The following is a 23,510-nucleotide window of genomic DNA, read 5'->3' as shown; positions in this document are numbered from 1 at the left end:
CTAATAGCATGATGAGTGATATGAATTCGGTCGAGATAAAAAAAATTATGTTCTGATACACATTACTAATACTGAAAATTGATATTTATTTACATTATACACAATAGATATTATTATTATTAAACAAAATATGTATAAAACGTTACTATCCCCCAGCAAAATATTAAAATCTAATTAACCCATACAGCACAGAACGTTGCAGCAACATTGCAGCAACATTATAACATTGCCGCAATGTTACTACAATGTTGCAATGTTGCTGCAACGTTCTGTGCTGTATGGGAAGGATTATGGGATATAATTTTCATTTTTTTTCCTGCATGTTTATAACATACTGCTCTTTTAAATCATTTCCTACTTTTAACAATAGTTTTTCAAACTGTATTGTTTTGTCATTTGTGAATCCCTTTTTGTGTCTTATTTATTTGAATATTTCAACCATCCAAAATCTTTTGCCGCATTTGTATTTTAATTTTATTTTAATTTACATTGCCAGAGTAGTAACGTTTCATAATATATCTTTGATTAATAATAACACACACACACACACACACATCTGTTATATAATAAAATAAATGAAATATAATTCTGGGCAACAATATTCTGCGCAGACGCTTAACGCTCGACGCTTGACGCTGCCATGTAAAGGCACCTTAAGATTGACAATTGTAAAATTTAATCGCCCACGTCGTCAAATTCAAAATAGAACTCTCTGATTGGTCGATCGTTGCTGGTTATCCCTAGGTTACCCTAGACACTAACTGATATGAGTGGTTGTGGCCATTTGACAGGTGGTCGAATGGAATGCTCCTGTCACTACCGTGTATATTTATATTAGATTTGTTCGCGTTGCTTGAACTTTTTGCACTCAGCATCTTCGCTTTCACTCTCTTCAACATCCGAATATATATTCATCTCGTTTTAAGTGCAAAAATTTTTGGGAATTTCAAACAACGCGAACAAATCTACTGGTTGTCTATATCGAAACACATCTTATATCTATAAATGTATATATATACATGCTTTGGGGAATACCCGTTATACGTATACGTAAGTTGAATTTTCCGAAGTACCGTGATTACACACTATACTACTACACACGACTATGTATATACTGCAGTCACGGTCATCACGGACGGATAAAACGAAGAAGAAATAACGTCGTCACACCCAAGTTACGTACGAAGTGCGAGTTAAGTACTCTGCGCGTCGAAAAAGCGTAAAATATTTTTATTTTGTGAAGAGTATACGTTTGAAAAACAGGTAAATGCATTATCTATAGCTTTATATAATATAGAAGATCAGCATAATCTCGTATTAATAGCGCGAACTATTGTCGTGAATTGCGTTATATCGAACACGTCACTTGAAATCGGATATGGCGAATGAAATTCGCAACAATTCTTTTGTATTGTGCATATTGAAGTTTAACAATCTTTTACAAGTCTGTTTAATCTATTCTTACGTCTATATAAATTATTACTTTTTCATATATAAATGAGAAAAATAAATTTCACAGCTATGTATTAAGCACACATATGCTATTTTTATCACGTTTTTTAGACATAAGCTACAATATCGTTAACTTGTTTATGTAATAAAATTTTTAATAATAATATTGATAAGATTATTAAAATATATTAATGCTAAGATGGCCAATATTAATAATTTTTGAATGTTTATTGACACAGTTTTATTTATTTAAAATAATTAATATTATATATAAATGAAAAAAAATTATAATAATGATACTTTTCAAAGTTAGAATTATATATATACATATATACATTAGTTATATTAGATAAAATATATTATTTACTCTATTAAAATATATAGCTAAGATATTGATTGTTTTCAAGATCTCATTCTTTCTTCATAAAAAAATGACTAATTTTATCTTAGAAGAGATAACATTCACAACCATATATTTTTGTAACTTATTATTTGAAAGCTATACTTTTAGAACTTTGCTATACTTTTTTCATTAATGTTATTATCCTTTATTTTTTGTGTTGAAAAGATGTTTATTATATATAATATTATTTTGTTTAATTATTAAAACTCAATCTTAAGAGTCTTCAGAGTATGTAATCTACATTCTATATATAACAAAAATACAATAGCATAATACAATAGGGATTATTTATCTTGATTTACATTGTGTATTAATGTAAATTAAAAAAATAAAATTAAGAAGAATAATTTTAAACGAAGATTTATCTTATCCTTTTTAGTAAGCTTGTGGCATTCATGATGGAAGCACATGCACGTGCTCCGGATCCTTTAACAAAATCTAATGACATGGCTAGTAATTGGCACAGTTGGAAGGAAGATTTTATCATATTTATGAAAGTAACTGGATATATCGATAAACCCAATGAAATTCGTGCAAATCTCTTAAAAAATCGCATTGGAAAAATTGGTATTGATGCCATACAAGCTATGTCCTTTGACAATCCACAAGATAAAGATGATATGAATATATTGATTGCAAAACTAGAAGAATTCTTTAATCCACCAAAAAATGAAGTGGTTGAACGATTCCAATTTTTTACAAGAGACAAAAAACAAAATGAAACCATCGAACAGTATATAAATATCTTAAAGGTATGTTATAATGGCAATATACTTTTTTTGTTGTGAATAGCTTGTTTGATATTGAAATTTTTGTTTATAGGAAAAAGCCAAAACTTGCAATTTTAATGACATAACAGATAGTATTATACGAGATAAAATCATTCTTGGCACTCCAGACAAAATACTTCGTAAAAAATATTTGGAAACAAAGAATTTAGATTTGCAGAAACTGGTAGCGATTTATAATGATTACAATATTAATACAGAAAAGATGAAAGAAGTCACTAAAGAAAGCACAGAATCCATAAGCTCCGTACAGAAACCGCCGAATAATGATACAAAGAGAAAATGTTGGAGATGTAATTGTCAACATCCACAAGGAAAGTGTCCCGCTTGGGGATCAAAATGTACAAAATGTGGTGATGTAAATCATTTTACCCAATGTTGCAAAGGCCCTAATTTTAAACCTAATCTTAAGCCGGATGATAATAAGGTAATTATAATGATGATAAGTTAAAAAATTTTGTAATGTAGAGTATCCAAAAAATAAAAAAGTACATATTTGTTTGAAAATATTAAAAATATAACTTTATTATTAAAATTTTCATCTTATGTATATGTATCTTAATATTATTTATTTTTTAATGTTCTTTATATTATTTATTCTTTTATACATCTTTATATTATTTATTTAATGTTATAGATAAATAATTTACTAAATCCAATGGAAAAAGCAAGAGTGAATCTAATGCAACAAATTGGTGTTTCAAAGGTAAAAAATAAGAAAAATTGAAAAAGTTTGGAAAAAAAGTTAACAGTAAATGGCAATGCCACATTTTTATTTTCTTCTATACACATATACGATATATAATAAGTTTATATTAATATCATAAGTCTAACATAATATGGTATGTATACATTAAAATCTGAAAGATATATTCTGTATGGATTAGTTACATAATAAAAATTATATCATTCTTATGAAATATAAATGTATATTCTATTTTTATATAATGATAATATATTCCTCATAACACTATTTTATATATATGCTATATAGATTGTCTAAAAGCTAATATTTCAGAAAAGATAAGATTATTTTAGTATTGATGTAGTGAAAATGTGTATAAATAAAAATATATAATAGGCAAATAAAAAAAAATATTTTTTTAAATGAAATTTTATGAATAAAAAAAAAGTTTAAAAACCATTGAATATTATAGAGATAATTTTGTTATAGAGTAACAACAAAAAGAATAATCAGGCAAATTCTAAAATTAAAGTCAGTTATTCTAAAGTCGATCCAATGAATAAAATTGTATTTATTCAAAGAATTCATGAATCAGATTTTTTTCATAAAGTATATTTCTGTAATTTTTATTAATAATAAAAGGCAAATGTGATGAAGATGCATGTTCTCATAAAAAAAACCATTTTTTAGACCGGTTTTCCAGATATTCCGACAGTATCTTATGATGCTCCAAATTCAACTTTCTGCAACGATTTCGTTATGATAGATGGGCCAAATCCAAATTTACGTTCCGATAATGCGTCAGGTCAATCAGTATGTTTTCCTAAGAATATACGTGCGTATTTTATAATATATTATTTATATTTATATAAAAGAATAATTTCTGAAAATAGAGGTGTACAGCAAATGTATGATTAAGTATAATGATTATTTATTATAGAATATAATGATTCATATGTAAAGAAAACCAAATCAACAGTAACTTTCAATGTATCTGACATATATATATAAATACCTGATATACATAAAAGATCCAACCATAATGCATGCATTAATTAATGTTTGATAAATAAATGTGGATCTATAGCATCATTAAGATATATACTTTTTTCTTTTACAGAAAACAGATCCAAATCCAGATCAAGAAAAGCCAAATAATGATTTCCGAGATTATATTAATTCAATATTTCGCGATATACAATCCAATATAATACTCTATTACACTGTTTACTCTATGATGAAAAGAAATTAGATCAAAATACTTGTGTATTGTCTTAAGTCTTTTAATTTTAATAAAATGTTGTATGGATATATTTTGTCATGAGATATGTAATTGAGTTTTTTTGTAAACACTTTTAACTGTTTTAAATGTAATATTATTACACTTTTAAATGTAACATAAAAAAACAAAAAAAAAGCTTATAACCAGGGGACGCTGTATTTCATTGTTTTATTTTAAAAAATGTATTATTATAAAATCGAGAGGAAAAAAATCTATAAGATTTTTGTATTATGTGAAGAAAATTCACATTTACTATATATATATATATAATGTACAATGTACACTTGATAATAAATAAAACTGCTAAATAATTTTTCTGTTGTATGTATATTGGTTATTTAGTCAAAATATATAATTCTACTTTCTGTGCTGTATATATTTTATGCTATATATACATTATAAATATTGAAAATAAGGAAAACTATTAGAAATTATGTTCTTTGAACATCATGTTCAGTATCTTGCTGAACAGCTACAGAATCATCTGTCCTGTTTTCATTAGCCAACTGCTGGGCTTTGAATAATTCAATAAGTTGCTCCGTTGCTGTGGGATGTAATTTAACAGATGCACCAAGCTCTTTCTATAAAAGGAAAGAATGAATATATATGTATGTGTATATAGTATAATATGTGTCTAACATCTCTGTCAGAATATATATCCCATTTTCATAAACATGGTTTTTAATATGCATTATATGTACAATATTATTAATCTTTTTAATCCAAAAATCTTGTCTTGAATAAAATATAATTACATTAGGAAACTTTGTCAAGTTTAACTTGGGTTCTTTAAAGGTAAATGGTGTCCATGGGCCTTGGATTGATGGAAAATCTGTATGCCACAGCTTACGCAGTCTCAACGAAGAACTGTTGTGAATCTGTGTACGCAACAGCTCCACCCACTTTATAATATCATCCCGACTATAATTAGCAACATCTATCCAGTGTCTACCACCATTTACTAGACACAAAATATACGTTATATCAGTATCACGTTGATTTAAAAATAATCATTTATTTCTTAAATGCATACAATACTCTGCGACTATAACTGGATGCCTGTGTCTTCTTGGTTTAGCGTACACAACGACTCCTGGATTTTCTCTTGCAAATTGAACTAGATCATGTTCTATAAAACCTCTGTGCACAAAATTACACATTGGTTTAATAATCCTTCATTATCATGTACGAAAAGTATCCACAAAAATATTAAAAAATAGGTTAGGCAAAAATTACCTCATTCCTCTACTTGTGCCATGGTTTTTGCAAAACTTTAAAGTTATCCTCTGCAACTGACAGACGTAACGTCCGATCCCAAGACCGAGAGGTGCTCGTGGAAATCCAGATGGAAGAAATAAATGTTTATTTGACATGATATCTTGTTATGCAAAAAGCAGTGCTATACCCGTGTATACCCAGTAGACTGATAAAAATATAGCAGACACACAACTCTCGGAGTCACGAGTCACGAGTATGATAGGCTGCAGTCGGGAAGACGCTTTGATTGACCAATCAGGACAAAAAGAGTAAAGATCTCTTTATCTTGATTGGTTAATGCAATGCTTCGATGCATCTCTGGCGTTTTCCCGAGTGGAGCCATAATTATGAATATAAATGTATCTGATGTTTATACGAGCCAGGAATTAAAATGCTAGTATAATTTTGAAGTCATATTTTGTTATAAACGTAAAAATGATTTTTTATACCTATCAATAATGAAACACAACAATGACATAATTAACGAGATTTTTCATCACGTTGGCGCGTTGAAATAAAAAATTTGATTCAGATTATATTGAACTCTGTTTACAATATATTATGGCAATTTTTAAGTATGATTTTTTAGTTTGTATTTCCCGATTAAATTAATTTATCAATCGATTAAGCTGTTTAATGTCAGTGACAGAATTTTGATAAAGATATGACCCTGAAATTAATTTATCAATCGGTTAAGCTGTTTAATGTCAGTGACAGAATTTTGATAAAGATATGAATTTTCTATGCAAAACAGAATAAAAATGATTTTAATGTTTCTTGCATCCGCTTTTATAGATACTTGGTACAAAGAGATAATTGCTCCCATAGACTGTCTATATATATTAATGTAAAAGATGATATACTTAGTTTTTTTTATGTTGCAAGCAAAAAAAGAACATTGATTATACAATTAATATAAGATCTGATAATATATTATAATAAAATTCATATTTTCAATTCGCAAATTGAAAATATTTTCCAATTTCTAAACAGTTCGATAATTAATGCATTTAATATGTTAACTTTCAATGCATAATCGGATTTAGTCTCATCATTCTCATTTTCAATGTACAGTTATCATGTTATACAATAAAACTATGTTGTATATTCCGTAAAGTCGTCCATATAAACACGTTTGTTAGTTCTCGGCGATAATTCGTCCGCAGCGGTATCCGGATTGTTGTTAACGGATTCTTGCAATACTCTATTTCTTAGCCGCTTAATATGGCGTAATCGCTCCAACCAATTAGAGGCGTATGGATTGTGACTATTTTGCTTCAAAGACGAACAAACCATTGAGGCGAGCTGTAAATTATACATTTATATTGTATCTATTTTTTCTTGTAAAAACTTTTACAATACTTACATTAGCGTGCAAAGCAAGTTGTCGTGAAAGAATCGCCAGATTCTGGTCAGAAATTATTTTAGGCTCGCTGTGACCGATATGCTCGGCCAATTCTTCTCGCGCTTGTACCGTGACTTGATTAGTACCATGATCTAAAGGTTGTATCACAACGCAGGCATAATTAAATTGACCCTGAAAGAATGTGTGAGAGAAAATAAATTAAACACGAAGATATCTTACAACAGAATTTATAAAGGTAATTCAATCCTGCACATACTTACCTTAACTGTCTGTATATTATATGGTTCGTCAGATTCATTGTAAACAAGTGTTACATAATTATTCCCAATGTGAGTTTTTTTAGATGTACATTTTGGATCGCTTGCTTTTGTGGGCATTAGTGTCGCAACATGAAAAGCTACCTAAAAAGTTTTCGGGTTATTAAATAAAAAATTGCAAAAATGCCATCTGAATTAATTTGATACAAAATATCGATTACAAACCTGCGTAACATCATCTTGCCAAATATAAGCAAAATCTCCATTTTCACCGTTACGATCTAATCCACCTAGGAATACATTCTCATCGACATCTTTTAGTCGAATTAACGTACCCAAACGTTTCAAAAATTCGGTGTAACGAAGGGGACCGTGCTGATTTGCCAAAATCTCAGTTTCATTCGAAGCTTGTCCCGGACCAACATAAAGCACTCCAATTTTATGAGTCTCGTATGGTTGTATTCTATCTAAATTTGTCACCGCGCGTTGTATAGCTGTTGTTTGTGGAACTAACAAAGGCTTTTCTGTGGTAGTGCCAAAGTGCGCTGCATGGTAAAGTTGAAGGAATACGAAACTGTAACACGACAATGTAACGTGATTTTCCAGGAAATCATGATATATTATGTCGTAATAAAAAATTCTAAAACGTATAATAGATTCAAGTGAAAAGGATATAACAATATACAACCTTGGATTAATGCCTGTTCGTGGCGGATCCTTTACGCGAGGTGAATTGCCTCGTCGCATGTTATCCCACTCCCCTCGTGATTTTTTTACTGGACTCATAACAGAGATCGTGTGGCCTCTGTCGCGGAAAGGTATAGTTATAGGTAAAGGAGGCAACATAGATGGATCCGGCCTCTCATCCTTTTGCTGGAAAAGTGATCAATTATAAATGATGTAATGTGTATGTGTATAAAAGAAATTATTTTGAAAAAATTCAATTCTCTCTTGGTATACTTTATCTCCAAAGTTTCGTCCAACAGGTGGTTTATTTTCAACAGACATTTGTTTTTGACTATAATCAAGACTAGATAATCGAGAATAAATTTGAGTGGGTGATTGTGGCGCTTTTGAAGTAGATGATTGTATTTGTGTCGGGCGTATTTGTATTCCTAAATAATTTCCTGGTGCCTAAAATAATTTTAATGTTAGGTATAAATTTTATGTTACTTTATTAGTATCGTCTACCTGTATAGTTGTCGGTGATGGCGGTACAGTATTGCTAACGGTTACTGAAATAGTTTGAGTAACTTGCGTCGCTCCTGGATAGGAACGTTGCGAACGTAATGCGCTTGGATGATCTCCAATATTTTCCGAGGAAGGTGGAGTTGTTCCCATACCAAATATTTCTTCCGGTATAGCTTCACAACTAACTCTATAAATTAAATAACGAATAAAAAAACAATTTTAGATATAGTTATAAAAAATAGCATTCTTTAGATATAGTTATAAAAAAAAGGTTAATATAAAAATTATTAAATAAATTATTAATTAATTGTAATAATATACTTGTGTATATGTAAGATTTTTTAGAAATATACCTCATGTCTTTTGTGTAAATATTTTTTGAATGTTTCTTCAATTCTGCATCCAATTTAATTTCTAAATCTGAGCAAGTAAAATCTTTATCAAGTTGCTGCTGCACATTTAGTTTCTCTTTATTTAAGAATGGATTTTTCCAATTAGCGCTCATTTCTGGACTGGAATTCGATCGGCGCACTGGATTTCTGGAACGCCGCATATCTACAAAAAATTTTTATATTATTTTAGAAATTTATTAAAAAAAGAAAACAAGAATATTTATATAATTATATTTAGATAATACATACCTTCTTCACCTTCCTCTAAGCTTTCTAAACTATCTCTTGAGCTTTGTCGAGATGGGCTAGGTCGAGCTGGTGAACCTGGTATTGCAATGGGACCTGACGATACAGAAGATAATACGGATTTGACGCTGGATTCGCTCTGTGACTGATTAATATTTTTGTTTGGTATATCCTGCATTAAGAGAAAAAAATGTATAAAAAATATACATTATACAAAAGTTTTTTTTAATAATTCATCAATAGTTGATTATTTTTATTATTAGAGCTTAATTATTTTAAAAATACCTCTGCTTCGTCATCAGAATATTCTGATGCAGCCTCTTGTTGCTTATTCGGTATTATATCTTGATTCGGCATATATAGAGCCATAATGTCATGTGCAGGAAAATCCATAGGAGTTTCAAATTGTGTAGAATTTTGTATTCTCGTAATCCATGACATATCGCCCGTGGGTCTACGCACGTATATTTCAGCCCATCCTTGACACCAACAAGCGCAAAGTATATGCCCATCTTGTTTGTCGCTATTCAATATCTGTCCTAGCTTTGACAATTCAATCTGATCCTTGTCAGTCTTCTCTATAAGAAATTCCTTTTTCGCACTATCAGAGTCTTCTGTAGATTTTTTAGATTCCTCTGTGGGAGAATTCGTAGCAGTATTCGCGGTTGAACTTCCATGGCCACCGGAGGATTGTCTGGATAACTTGTCTTCCTTCGATGTCTATGAATATGATTTCTTATGTAATACATTTTTCTTAAATATATGGCAATTTTTCATATTATTTTTAATATGTAAAAAGAAGCAATAATGAATACTGTAAATTGTATCATATATGTATATATCTAAAGATAAAGAACCTCAACACTTGAAGTACGTTGCAAGTTTGACTGAGATGTTCTTGTATGATCCAGTAATAGAAGGCCAGGTTTACATGCCGCCCAACAATTATCGCAAAGTCCACCGCGCATAGCTTTATTACTGCAACCACTTGTCGTTACCGTGATAAGTTTATTGCCAAGAATCCAAGTCATTGACTGACCTTCTTTAAGGAGGAAATCAGCAGCTGGTAATCTATTGTCAATAATATATTATATTCTTCATCATATTTTTCAATATCTTTCGGGATGTCATATCTTTTATTTTATTCGATTACTTAGAATCACCTTTTAGGCCGCGCCGAATAATTCGAAAATGTATAACGAGCCATTAAATCAATACAAGTTTCAGTAAGTTCAATATGAAAGTTCATTAAAGCTTCATCAATTGGAGGTTTTAAATCTAAAGCTCTACTTTCTCCTATCATTCGATTCGCCATTATCGGTCTTTCTCTTCGACCTCTACTACCCTATAAAAACATATATATGTATATTTAATTTATATTAAATAATTAAAAAAAAATAATATGTATACAGATAACGAATTCTAAATTTACAGTTGTAATTACACTACATACACACATGTATGTGTAAATATCAACTACAAATTTAGAATTTGTTATCTAAAATTATTAGAATGTACTTTTATAAACATAATTATCATGAATTTTAATATAAATATATTGTTACTTGTTCAGTTAAACTGGAACTACGTTTTCTATTTGAAGAATCTTCATTGATGATACTAAAATCAGATTTCATCAAATGCCCTTCCTCAAAAGGAACTATCACATTTGCTTTCAATCCCTGTTTTTTAGAAAAGAGAAAAAATAGTAGTAGAAGATAATCTTTTGTTCAATATTGCCAAATAATCTTGTGATTAACATTGATACATACTGTAATAATAAATTTAACAAAATCTCTCCGAAAGGGAAGTCTACACTTCAAAAACCAGACTGCAATTACATGATGAGCCAAAGATACTGTATAATGATTGTATTTAAAAGGATTAGTGTATGGCAGTAGTATTGCAAATACAGACATATACTGATCCCCAATGAAACTGGCAAAAACTTTTGGTAATCTAGTTAGAGCTAGAATAGAGAAATTTATTGCAGTTATTAATAAGTTAAAGATTTTATTGAGCAAACTTCTTTATGATGATACAATACTTACTTGATAAAAATTCTAAAATAGGTATAGCAATATAGACTGTTGCGGAGATCTTTGATAAATTTAATAACACTTCTGTTAAAAGTTTATTCATTGCATCGCGCATTTCTAGTGTGCAGATTGTGAGACTGGTTACGCATTGGCTCGCACATTTTGCTGTAAGGCCAACCTAAAAATGAATTAAAATATTTTGTGGTGAGAGACAAAAAAGAGTTTTTCATTTCTGTGATTCTTATTAACTTGCTACTATGCATAACACACATGTCCTACCTCTAGACATTTTATTAAACGTTGTTGTAGATTGGGTTCCAAATGCGCGTGATATGATGCTAGAGATGCTAGCACTGGGAAAACGTAGACCCGAAATTCGGAAAGAGTAAACTTTGGTGGAACATTATAAAGTGATTCGGGGAGACGCAGACTCTTGTCACTCACCTAAAAATTGAATTTATTTAAATTAATAAGTAAAAAATGATAAATAATAATATAATATTTATGAACACTAAGTATATGAAGCGCAAGTTAACTGACCATTGAACATAAGGCTGCCGCAAAGAAATCGATATCATTATGACGAGATAATACCAGTGCCCTATTCTGCATCACTTGTGGTAATTCCTTTAATATTAAATATAAAACTTTCCAATCTGTCAAAAAATATAACGAATATAAAGATTTTGCATACATAGTTTCCTTTAAAGCTATGAAAATTTTCTTAAGAAAGGCATCTCACCTTTTTCTTGTTTGATGCATGAAATAATAGTTTTACATCCATGAGTTAAAGACATTGGTGTAATATGACAAGATAAATGCTGCAATGGCACAGGACTAGCTGGTGGAGGACTATTACCTCCACCTGCACTGTTCATACGCTCAGTTGCACCATGTTCCAAAACAAGATAGGGGCTAAATCGAGTTGCATTTGGTGCTTCTAGCATACCGAGATGACACAAAGAATTTGCTCTGATTTTTAAAAAACACTCAAAAATCTGCAATATATATTATATATTATATATTTATATATCTATGATAGCTTATATTTTAGTAACAAAATAATTACCAAATAACGTGTTGTTGATACGTCATGAAAGACGGACGGTTCTTTGTAATGTTGTTCAAGATGATTCACCAAAACCTTATAAGCATAAATCGCATGACTCGACGGCAAGCGATAGATTTTGGAAGTGAATATCTTTATTATTCCAACAACAGCAGTTTTTACATCTTTGATGTCTGCATCCATAGAAATTGGAATGTCCGATGTAAAAGGCTTGTTGATTATCTAAATAAACAAAAAACGTCCCATATTATTATTCTTTCTATTATTCTTTAATTACTCTAACAAATAATTTTAATACCTTTTCCAATATGTCCAAAAGTTCTATACATCGCTTGGTATCACATTCCAAACATAGGTCTATTAATAAATTTGCTGTAACGGTACGTATCGTAATATCTGGATCTATATCCACATGTTGCGTATGTGGTACAACAATTCGTTCGATAAGTTCATCTTCGTATCTAGATCTATTGAATATACATTTATAATATATATATATATATATATATATATATATATATATATATATATATATATATATATATATATATATATATATATATATATATATATATATATATATATATATATATATATATAGTGATAGTGTATGCAATTGTGATAAATATAATTGTAATAAATGTGTTTTTAAACTAAAATTGGAATAAAAAAATAATTTATACATGATACCTATTAACGCGAATAACATTGGTCAGAACATCAAGAACTTTCATCCTAATTGTTGTACGTGTTTCGTTTTTATAGTAACGTTCCATCAGGGATCCTAATTTGGCCTGCCATTGGTAATATGTAGGACCTATTGTAGATGCTCTGTATTCAATTAACTTTAATACAGATCCTTCCTGGAAATAAAAATAATCACTAAGTATTATGCAAATATATTTTACATAAATTTATCCACTTACAGGTCGAGAATCGCTGCAACGTTCAACAAGATCATAAAAGCGTTGAATGCAACCATTATAATTATTTGCATCAAGTAAACTTTCAATATTGGTAATTGTTTCATGTAAACTTATAGAAACCTGTCTGGTTGCCGGCTGATTACTAGTTTCTGGACAATGTATAAAAATCATAATTATTATATTGTAGCTTCTAATGCTCATTGTAGAATAACTCTATAAAACATTTCAATAAATTTTACCAGTGTGAGTAATAATTTGTTCTATGATATCAAGAATAATACTCCATGTAGGATCCCATAATTCATTACCATATTTGTTTACCAATCTTTGTATCGATAGGGTAACTTCATACATAACAATTGGATGATTGCATTGTAGAGCCTAGCAATGTAAATAAATTAAATTATTATACTTTGTACCATACAATATTATATAATTATACTTTTGATACATACCTGATAAAATGAGGGCAAAACAGATGCTGGTGTACATTCTAATTTTGGTATTCTATGTGCACCCCACAAACCCATATTTACATAAAACACCGCTCCTCGAAGTAAACGAACGTCACGTTGAAAATTTACATCTTGTAGCAACCGACACATAGTATATAAAGCGCAATGACCCATATGTGTCCCTAATAAATTCCGCATAATCTGTAAAAATAACATGTAAAAAAATATGTAAAATCTATATTACATTATGATTGAATTGTAAAAAATATATTACATTATGATTTACACTTTTATATTTTGTTCACAAATCAATATATAGGAAATAATTTAAAATTCATATATATACAGTATATATATTGTACAAGTAATTATATATACAACTTGCAGGGATATCTAATATCTTCATTTTTAGTATGTACAATTAATAAAAAGAAAAAGAAATTTATATTGTTAAATTTAGATATTATATATCATTATTTGTACCTTCCAGCTTGTTTGGCAATAAGTCTCAACATTTACGCTTCTGCATAAGGCTATAATAAACGTTTGTAATGAGTCTGATTGCAAATTACTATAACACATAATTGCATCAAGGGCTTCCAAGCATCCGGAAACAACTTCGGTATTATTACTATAATAACACAAATGGGAGATATACCTGAAAGAAATATATAATATAATATTTATAATAAATTGTTGCATTGAATGATTTAATCTGATGAAAAATGTTAAAGTATTTACTGAACAAGACCAGATACAATATCCTCGTCGATGTAAGCCGAGTTAAATTTGATAACATTTACAAGAAGAGATAAGAACTCGGCTCCTCTTTTTCCATCACCAGCTGTTACCGTAGGCATCCATTCTAACAAGAAAGGTCCCATTCTTTCTTCCAAATGCAAAATATCTTTCCCATGTTCTGTCAATGTTTGTAACAACTCCAATCTGAAATATTTAAATACAATATACAAGAGGCGCAAAAATTTAAGAATCATGAAATAATATATATTTCAACTTATTGCAATACCTAGGACCAATATCCTCGGGTATATCGTACTCCTTTACAACCATGAAAAATTTTACACGCATCAATGATGAAAGTTTCGAATATTGTCCTTGTACAAGACATTTTAGGAAATTTAATGTTAAATGCCTATATTCACGAGGAACATCCTTTGCGAGTAAATCTTGGACTAGGCTCCACAGACGTTCTGCCGCTCTCTAGTATGAGTAATAGAGGAAGTTATATAGACATAAAACACATTATATATATTTTATTTAATATTTCTATTCCATTTGAAGTATTTACGAGATAATGTGATATAATTTTTTATACACATGTATACATACATCTTCCCATTGTTGATTGAGTACTGCATCGGAAAGTTCCTTGATCGCCTTGGTACGGTGATGCACTGGACTATCGGGACTAATTTCTTTCTCGATATCATGAGTCAAAGTGAAATCTTCGCGACTCTTGTAACTTCCTGCAATGCCGGTGCGATTATTAATATATCTGGTGCAACAAAAGTTGTATGCGAAAAGGGAGAAAATATATATATATATATGAAATATAAAATACTTACCTTTATTTATACGAAAGAACTGCTTCAGTTTATCGTGCAATGTCTTATTATCCTTGTCTTTCGAATTCATTTTTGACATCTTAATCTTTCTCTTGAATTCGAAGAAATATATTCACGAAAAGATACAGTTCTAAATATCACGCTAAACATGTCAAAAACAGATGTGACGGGGACCGGTGACGACCAGTAACGCTAACTACATTTATAAAACATGAACGTGGAACTATATAGCCACGATTCTCAGCAAATCGCAGCAGATTTCTACAATATCATATAGAGGTCAAGTTTCTGCTAAGAAGGTTTGAATCTTCGCTAAGCAGGATCTTTGCTAACAAAAATTAAAGTTTGAAAATTGTAATTTTGTGTAATCTTGATTTATATATAATATATGATATTTTAATATACAATTAATATATACAATTAATATTATTTATTTATGAATGATCAAAATAATTATACCATATTTTTTTTCTGGATGATAATCTATTTTATATTTATATATAAGAGAAAATTATGAAAACAATTTATATAAAAAATAGGCGTAGAGTATGATACAAAAACAATAGTAAATATACTGATGACTAAATATTAATTGGCGCATTTTCGCATAAAATTCCAGTATCAACATCATCAATTTCACATACACATACACACACTCAATATTGCACACACGTGCAATATTTTTTCTGAACGTGCATCATATATATAGTCTACCTCCCCTCCTTCGTCGAATCGTTTGACCTTCTTCTTTGACATCTTCGTCACTCTTATTGCTAAGATCCATCGTTTTCTCTCGCTCCAACTCCCGAATGCGTCAGAAAAGCAGCCGTATTGGTCGAGTCGGAGTTCGGAGTCAGTCGAGCCAGATTTTAGTATCGCGTCGACTACTGTGACGACTACGCAGAATATTAGAGCTCCACAAAGTTCGGAAACAAACAGGTAAGTGATGATTAATAATAAGCTTTCATTCTCTCACACAAAGAAAGTTTTATGAGATATGTCATCAACACACACACACACACATTACTGTCATACATATATGTATAGGTAAATATTCCATCGTCAAGCCAGTTGTGTGTCAGAAACGCAGTATGTAAAATAAATTCATTCCGAAGATAATGAGTCGATAATTTCTAAATATCAATTATTATTGTGTGTTATTCGTTGCAAAATAATGAAAAGAATTACAGTGAAACGCATTGATATGCGAACGCAGATAATAGGCATTTTCTTTGCGCAATTTCTTTTAACTTTCCTTGTAAAAAAACGTGGCTTCTTTCGGATGATCGATGCGATTCTTCGCGTAGTAGAAGCGGATCGTCATATTTCTCGCATCGATTTCTAATTTATTTGCGATTTTTCCGGCAATAGCGGGTATATAAAAGATCGCCGTGAGCGTGTTATGGGTCTCCAACCTTCGAACACGATACTGCGTCACGCTCGATCCAAGGATAGCGATGGTACAAGAATACTGCCAAGTACCAAATGCGATGCTCACGGACTGTCATAAAATCTCTACAATATAAAAAACATATCAACGCGGCCAAAATCACGCTCGATCCAAGGATAGCGATGGTACAAGAATACTGCCAAGTACCAAATGCGATGCTCACGCGGACTGTCATAAAATCTCTACAATATAAAAAACATATCAACGTCATTTCATGACGTTTATATAAGAACAATGTATATAAAGAGCCATGCAACGCCACGTGGGTTCTTAAGTTTCAAAATTCATCCTTGCTCTATAATATATATAATATATACCGCTGCTCGCACCTGCCGATTCTTTAAAAAATTTCAATGGGAAACGTTCGATTATATATGTGTGTGTTTTCAATTCACCATCGCTTTTTATGATGTAATAGAAAAATGAATTGAAAACATCAATAGAAGATGAACTAACGAAATATATCATGATATTAACATTTTTATTTCGATTTTATTTCCAGAAAATGTTTTCACGCACTATGTTCAGCGTCCTTTTCGGGACGTTGCTGATAATTACCATTGTTCCAGATACGGCTTCTTATAACAGTAAGTATAATAAGTATAAAATACCGCATTTTATTGAATAACAAAATATAATATAAATGTAAATTATATAATAAAAATTAAATTATACATTTATAATAAAAAATAATAAAATATATTTTGTAATGAAATATCGCGAAGATATTTGTATGTTCTTCTTTTTTATTTTTAGAATATGGAAGAAATTGCAATGACATCGGTTGCCGTAGTGATGAAACATGCGTGATGGCTGAGGATCCTTGCACTGGCTATTCCGACAAGTGCGGGCGATATCCGACCTGTCAGAGGATAAGTGGTGAGAAATGACGATGATTAGCTCTGATTAATCTCGACACGTTTGAATACATTGATAACACACGTGAGATGCGTATATGCACGCGCGAGTGTGACTTATTTTTTTATTACAAAAAATAATGGAAAAGTAATTCGCGCTATTTAATTCTTTATTCAGTATATTAGTTTAAGAGCTTTAAGATGCACTTGCAATTATTAAATGAATTATGTGATTAAACTTTATACATTATTACTTTATGTGCATATTTTAATTTTGCATCTAATTTAATTTAAAAAAAATGATTGAGATCTTTGAATGAGTTCAACAGAAATGCATTTTTTCTTAAATTTTTATATGCATGTATTTAAATTGATAAAAAAAAGAGAGAACAGTTTATTTTTGAAAATAAATAAAAAATTAAATGTAAATTTTAGTTTGTTTAAAGTTCTTTAACTTTTTATTCAGTATAATTGTAATACCGTTAATATACAACTTTATATTTTCATATCATATTTGAATATTTATGATAATATTGATATCATATTATTGTAACAAATAAAAAAATATTTCATTGCAGGAGCAAGTTGCACGACTATGGTTTGTGGAGAGAATGAATATTGTAAGAACGAAAATGGTGCGCCAAAATGTGTGAGGAAGTCCACAGGATTAGGTAAGTTTTTACAATTGCTTTTTTTTATTTGGCATATAATACTCGATACATTGCGAGCATGAAAACGTAAAAGCGGCGAAAACAGAAATTTGCATGAAACGCATGATAAAATTGCGACTCGTTCAATAAAAAAGGAATAAATTTGTCATCATGGAATCTCACATTTTTCATGAAAATGATGGGCCTTCATAATTGCGGAATTTATGTATTTCATAGCATGTAATGCGAAATTGGAATGAGGAAGGCATGATTCCTCAGAAAAAAGATGGAAGGAAAAATATATCTAATATTAAAAATATTCCATATTTGTTTCTTGTAGAATTATATCTCTATTGATTTCTCATTATTTAATTTTTTATTTTAATTCGAAGTCTTGCCAAGAGTTATTCGGCGCCACGAGTTATTCAAATAGGTCTTTGATAAAAAAATATTTATGATTAATTTACTATTATTTAAGTATTTTTATTATATATAAGAGATATATACTATATTTAACTACTAACTATTCTATGATATATTAACTATTATTAATTGACATATTTCCAATTACTATACACTTATAGACTATATGCATGGGGGGATCATATTAACGATATACAATAAACAGAATAATTTTTATCTTTTACATTGATATATATTATTTACAAAATATTTTTTTCTTCCTAAACCGTTTACTTTGTTGGAGAAATCAAATTTATTAAATATGGCAGCTGCCTTTGTATTGAGTCAACAAATACTTTATCCATAAAAAACGTTGTATTGGTTTTATTAAAAGATTTATTGAGTTTTATTAAAATTTATTCTTTCAATAGCGATTCGCTTTTTTAGTTCAATTCGTATTATTCGAAAAAAACGTAATGAAATATTATATGAAACATAATGACATAAATATTGAATGTTACTTTTATCTAAAATAATTTGCAAAGAGAAAGTTATGAGAGATAAATTAGTTTAAAATGTTTTTTGAAATTAATTACGTGTTAAATTTATAACATAAATATATAGGAGTTATAATATGACAGAGATTATAATATTTAAAATAATGTGATCTGGCGATAGCTTAGCTAATCTTCACGTGTATTATAACGTGAGTTTGCTGTCTGGGTGTAAACTAGTCATGTGTAATATAAAAGAAGGCATACAGAGCTGTTTTATACACACATACTTCTTCCTTTACAGAAAGAAAGAACATCTCGTATTTAAATATAAATTTATAATTGCTTTAAAAATGCATTTATACTCTGCTTAATAAGACATTTTATTTTCTGAATTTTTATTATTTTAAATATCTCTTTTAAATAAAGACATTTTTTTATATCATCCTTGCTCAATCCAAACTTGAGAGCAAAAAAAGTAAGATAAATAATTGAAGCGTTCGATAACAATGAAACTGAAAACTTTGTCGCGACCCGACTATCATCTTGCAATGTCTCGTGTACTCGCACTGAAATTCGCATAAAAAATACGCACAAAAAATACGCACAGCACGAAGCAAACGGGCATCCTTGCAGGCTATGAGTCGGCTGGTGTTTCCTACGTGAACGGTGAACGAGTGAGCGGAAACAACGTGAATCCCAATGCGAATCCCTATTCGAACGCCAACGCTCCTCCAGCTCCGCCACAGCCGCCGTATCCGTCTGGTGACAACAGCGACCATCACCGATCCTCTTACGGTAACAACCTAGGATATCCGCCGTATCCTGGTAGTTCCTCCGGGAATGGATATCCACCTCAATCAACCAACCAGGCCGGCCGTCATCAGGATTTAGGATACCCGCCGTACCCGACTCAAAACAGGATGCCTGTACCAGGACAGCCGCCGGTATATCCGCAAAACGCAGGATATCCTCCGCAACATAATTATCCGCAGCAGTATCCGGGATATCAAAACTACCCTTATCAGAATTATCCGAATCAACGTGGATACAATAATCCAAATTCAATTTATCGTAAAAATGCTGCATCAGTCGGAATAATTGCCTCTATGATTCTCGTCGTATTCTCCGGGTTATTTCCTCTTCTTGTGATGACGTGGTGATTCAGTATTGAAAGTTCGTGTCGTGTTTTATTCGTATTATTATTGTTGTGCTATTATCGATCTTATTTTCAGAATATCGTCCATGACTATTTTACAAAGAAAAGTATTATGTAGAAAATAAATTTTTGTACAGGTATTTTATAATATATATAAATCAAGCGCGCGAATAATATTTTATGAAAAACATAGTTTTATATAATACTCTGTCTTATATATTTTATATCATTATATACATTTGGAATTAATTATAAGTTGAGCACACATATATCGATTATAAATAATTTTAAAATATTTAGAAAAAAGGAGTTTATTCTTGATGAATAATTTATTTTATGAGAAAAGAAAAAGAAATTTTACATCAATAGTAAATTCTTGTAATTTATTACCAATGATCATATTCACGTACAATAGAAACTATTAAATCGAATATAGCAATTGAATAATAAAACTCTATGAAAATATATATTTCGTGCATAATTATATGCATGCATGCTTACGATTTATAAGAAGTACTTTTAGAATAAGATTTTCAATAAGTTACACTCTCTATTTCTTCATTTCATTTTTTCGTTTCGGCGATTTAAAACATTTTATGAACGATTTTTATTCAAGATGTGATAGACAGATTTTACAAACGAACGGGTTATCAGCTTCAACTTTGACACGTGTTATCTCATGCGCTATCATAATGCGTAAGTGAGTTATTGCGTCTTATTGTATCGAATCATATCTCGTGTTTCTTTTTTCTTTTTTTTATTTAAAAGTACTCGAGTGCATCGTGCAAACACATACACATAGAAATAAGCATATTTATTACATTTTTATTTTGTTATTCATATTTTTTAACAATTCTAATGAATTACAGATTACAGGAATATTTTGTTGCATTACATAATTATAATATTTTTGTAAGCAATTATATCACATATTAATTAAAATAAATTTTAAAAGTAATTTTTCTTTAAGAGAACTAGAGAGTCGTTAGTTAGCAAATTTTTTATGTAAAGACCTTACAAATATGTTACTAATTTGTAAATTTATTTGTGTGTTTAAACAGTCATTCTCTTCTATTTTTTCAGATACTATATAATAACTAAAACTATAAAAATAATATATTAATTTGATTTGTGATCATTGATTGTGTGGATTACTTGTATTTATGGATTATCATGTAAAAAAAATCTTACTTTATTTTAATAAATCAATTTTATGAAAAATTAATTTATCATGTAATACAATATGTTTTGAAATTGAAAAGAAAGAAAGAGAAAGAGATTAAATGTCCCATAGTGATATGGATTGAATAAGAGAAATGTTAATGAAATTGTTTACTTCTAAGATCGAGACTTGTATGGCAATACTCTAGTAAAAACAAACGGACATTATAAATATCTCTATTTACAAATAGAGCATAATTATCTTGCATGCAAATTCATTTAATATAACAATAATATATACCAATTATTGTAGTACAAAAAGAATAGACAGCGTTGCTCGTGTGGATTAATACACGTGAAGAAAATTGTATTTATTTGTAATATCTTTTATGTATATGTGCATATATATATATATTCATTATAAATTTGGTGAAGTATAGCTCTATCGTTTCTTTTATAAAAACAATATATAAAAAACAAATAATTATAGTTATTAAGAATAATGTAATAATCGTACGACGTTTTATGTATCACATCTATTATCTTGTTACAAGGAACAGTCACAGTTAATAATTAGCAGAGATTTTATAACACAAAAAGATCTTGCTTTTTGTATTAGTCCCTTTTCTCATCATGTGATTCAACAGCATTACCTCCGGGACAAGTATCATATCGAACGACACCAAGAGTTCCATCGCCGCCTCCTAGATCTTCGTCATATGGGGGAAGATATAGCGGTCACTTAGGCTCCAGGAATACCGTAGGTGACGGCTCCATTCTTTCATATCGAACGACACCAAGAGCTCCATCACCGCCGCCTAGATCTTCGTCAAACGGGGGAAGATATAGCGGTCACTCCGGTACCCGAAACACTGTAGGCGACGGTTCCATCTTCAATCGCTTGTTCGGCGATGATCGTCAACCTCGACCGACCAGTTCTAGCAGAATTGCTGTGCCAACAGGAAACAATTATTATGCGACTCATACTCATGTGGATAGTAATGGAAACAGAGTCTGGACGTTTTCTGGCTAAAAATCAATTTATATATCTTTTACTTATACAACTAACTGCAAAATATTAATATAAAATGGGTGCCAATTGATGTTTATATCGTTTACATACGTATATAATATGAAATTATATAACTAGTCTTGTTATACAAAAAGGACAAATATAATGTAATACTGATTGCAAATAATTGAAATAAATATTCATTTATAATCGTTTTATAAATGAAATTCTTGCATATTTATATTTACTTTGAAATTGCATTGACCTGCTGGTAATTATAGTTTCTATTAACTGTTTGATTTCATATCTAATTGTAAGCGGTGTTAAGTTAAATTTTCAAGGTAAATATTACACCTGTTAGTTTTTCATCACAGTGAGTATTTATATCTCTATTCAAAATTTCTTTCCCTGTGCGGAGTGAGGACCGGAAACCAAAACTGGGTTTTATACTTTTGTTAGGCAATTGCTTTTTCAACTATTCAAATCTTCGACTCGCAATCATAGATATAACATGGTTATCGCATCTGTTTATTTAACATGTTTTTACAAAATACATTCGCAATGCATGTATAGTATAAATCACGTTTGCATATATGCATGACAGATATGAAAAACTCATTGAAAGTGATGTTTCTTTATAAAGATATATGATTACACGATTTTTTAAATAATTTTTAATATTTTATTTTAAATATTATTATTATTATTATTATTATTATTATTATTATTATTACTGTACACAGAAAACGACGAAATTGAGACACGAGCAATTCCAAAACGAGAGACTGGTCATCAAACAGAAGCTGAACCTTCAGATACTTCTAGAAATTCGGACGGTCAATTGTATCCTAAATCTTCTGGATATCCGTCTGGCTCTGGATATCCCAGTAGTAGTGGTTACCCAAGTTCTGGCTCTTCCGATTCTACATCG

General features: G+C 30.0%; 4 protein-coding genes across 7 annotated transcripts in view; 2 read left to right on the top strand and 2 right to left on the bottom strand.

Annotated features, from left to right (window-relative positions):
• The window catches only part of LOC115237934, a 5,546-nt gene extending 785 nt beyond the window's left edge, over positions 1 to 4,761 (top strand). The window contains exons 1-6 of one of the 4 annotated variants that reach the window (XM_029811330.1): positions 1,026 to 1,263; positions 2,235 to 2,607; positions 2,678 to 3,070; positions 3,281 to 3,349; positions 4,019 to 4,141; positions 4,449 to 4,761. In XM_029811330.1, coding sequence (XP_029667190.1) covers positions 2,251 to 2,607; positions 2,678 to 3,070; positions 3,281 to 3,349; positions 4,019 to 4,141; positions 4,449 to 4,580 — 1,074 coding nt within the window. In that variant the 5' untranslated portion in view covers positions 1,026 to 1,263; positions 2,235 to 2,250 and the 3' untranslated portion in view covers positions 4,581 to 4,761. Of the gene's footprint in view, positions 1 to 1,025; positions 1,264 to 1,419; positions 1,445 to 2,234; positions 2,608 to 2,677; positions 3,071 to 3,280; positions 3,350 to 4,018; positions 4,164 to 4,448 lie in introns of those variants that run through there. The other 3 variants (XM_029811333.1, XM_029811332.1, XM_029811331.1) reach the window with 3 other exon arrangements.
• A 157-nt stretch (positions 4,762 to 4,918) lies between these two features.
• Positions 4,919 to 6,057, bottom strand: LOC115237935 (39S ribosomal protein L43, mitochondrial). Its single transcript, XM_029811334.1, has 4 exons — positions 5,847 to 6,057; positions 5,644 to 5,750; positions 5,366 to 5,571; positions 4,919 to 5,191 (listed from the first exon to the last, which is right to left on the bottom strand). The coding sequence occupies exons 1-4, from the start codon at positions 5,981 to 5,983 to the stop codon at positions 5,042 to 5,044; spliced, it is 600 nt and encodes a 199-aa protein (XP_029667194.1). The 5' UTR covers positions 5,984 to 6,057; the 3' UTR covers positions 4,919 to 5,041.
• Positions 6,058 to 6,638: 581 nt separating this feature from the next.
• Positions 6,639 to 15,583, bottom strand: LOC115237933 (tuberin). The gene is made up of 29 exons (XM_029811328.1): positions 15,395 to 15,583; positions 15,159 to 15,295; positions 14,836 to 15,029; positions 14,550 to 14,753; positions 14,292 to 14,466; positions 13,809 to 14,009; positions 13,593 to 13,734; positions 13,354 to 13,502; positions 13,118 to 13,290; positions 12,726 to 12,894; positions 12,428 to 12,649; positions 12,101 to 12,356; positions 11,899 to 12,014; positions 11,638 to 11,802; positions 11,371 to 11,536; positions 11,092 to 11,288; positions 10,885 to 11,001; positions 10,483 to 10,664; positions 10,177 to 10,390; positions 9,605 to 10,039; positions 9,323 to 9,491; positions 9,035 to 9,236; positions 8,682 to 8,868; positions 8,451 to 8,624; positions 8,179 to 8,363; positions 7,716 to 8,064; positions 7,494 to 7,634; positions 7,234 to 7,404; positions 6,639 to 7,172 (listed from the first exon to the last, which is right to left on the bottom strand). Exons 1-29 carry the CDS (start codon positions 15,471 to 15,473, stop codon positions 6,963 to 6,965), a joined length of 5,481 nt encoding a protein of 1,826 aa, XP_029667188.1. The 5' UTR covers positions 15,474 to 15,583; the 3' UTR covers positions 6,639 to 6,962.
• Positions 15,584 to 16,145: 562 nt separating this feature from the next.
• Positions 16,146 to 23,510, top strand: part of LOC115237903 (uncharacterized protein DDB_G0284671-like) — a 19,989-nt gene continuing 12,624 nt past the window's right edge. The window contains exons 1-5 of the mRNA XM_029811272.1: positions 16,146 to 16,333; positions 17,347 to 17,431; positions 17,601 to 17,723; positions 18,280 to 18,372; positions 23,323 to 23,506. Coding sequence (XP_029667132.1) covers positions 17,350 to 17,431; positions 17,601 to 17,723; positions 18,280 to 18,372; positions 23,323 to 23,506 — 482 coding nt within the window. The 5' untranslated portion in view covers positions 16,146 to 16,333; positions 17,347 to 17,349. The remainder of the gene's footprint in view (positions 16,334 to 17,346; positions 17,432 to 17,600; positions 17,724 to 18,279; positions 18,373 to 23,322; positions 23,507 to 23,510) is intronic.

The sequence above is a fragment of the Formica exsecta genome, unplaced genomic scaffold (assembly GCF_003651465.1).
Source record: "Formica exsecta isolate Colony F162 unplaced genomic scaffold, ASM365146v1 scaffold314, whole genome shotgun sequence".
Classification (NCBI taxonomy): domain Eukaryota; kingdom Metazoa; phylum Arthropoda; class Insecta; order Hymenoptera; family Formicidae; genus Formica; species Formica exsecta.
The sequence above is the reverse complement of the archived record's forward strand: the minus strand, read 5'-3'. Positions and strand labels throughout refer to the sequence as shown.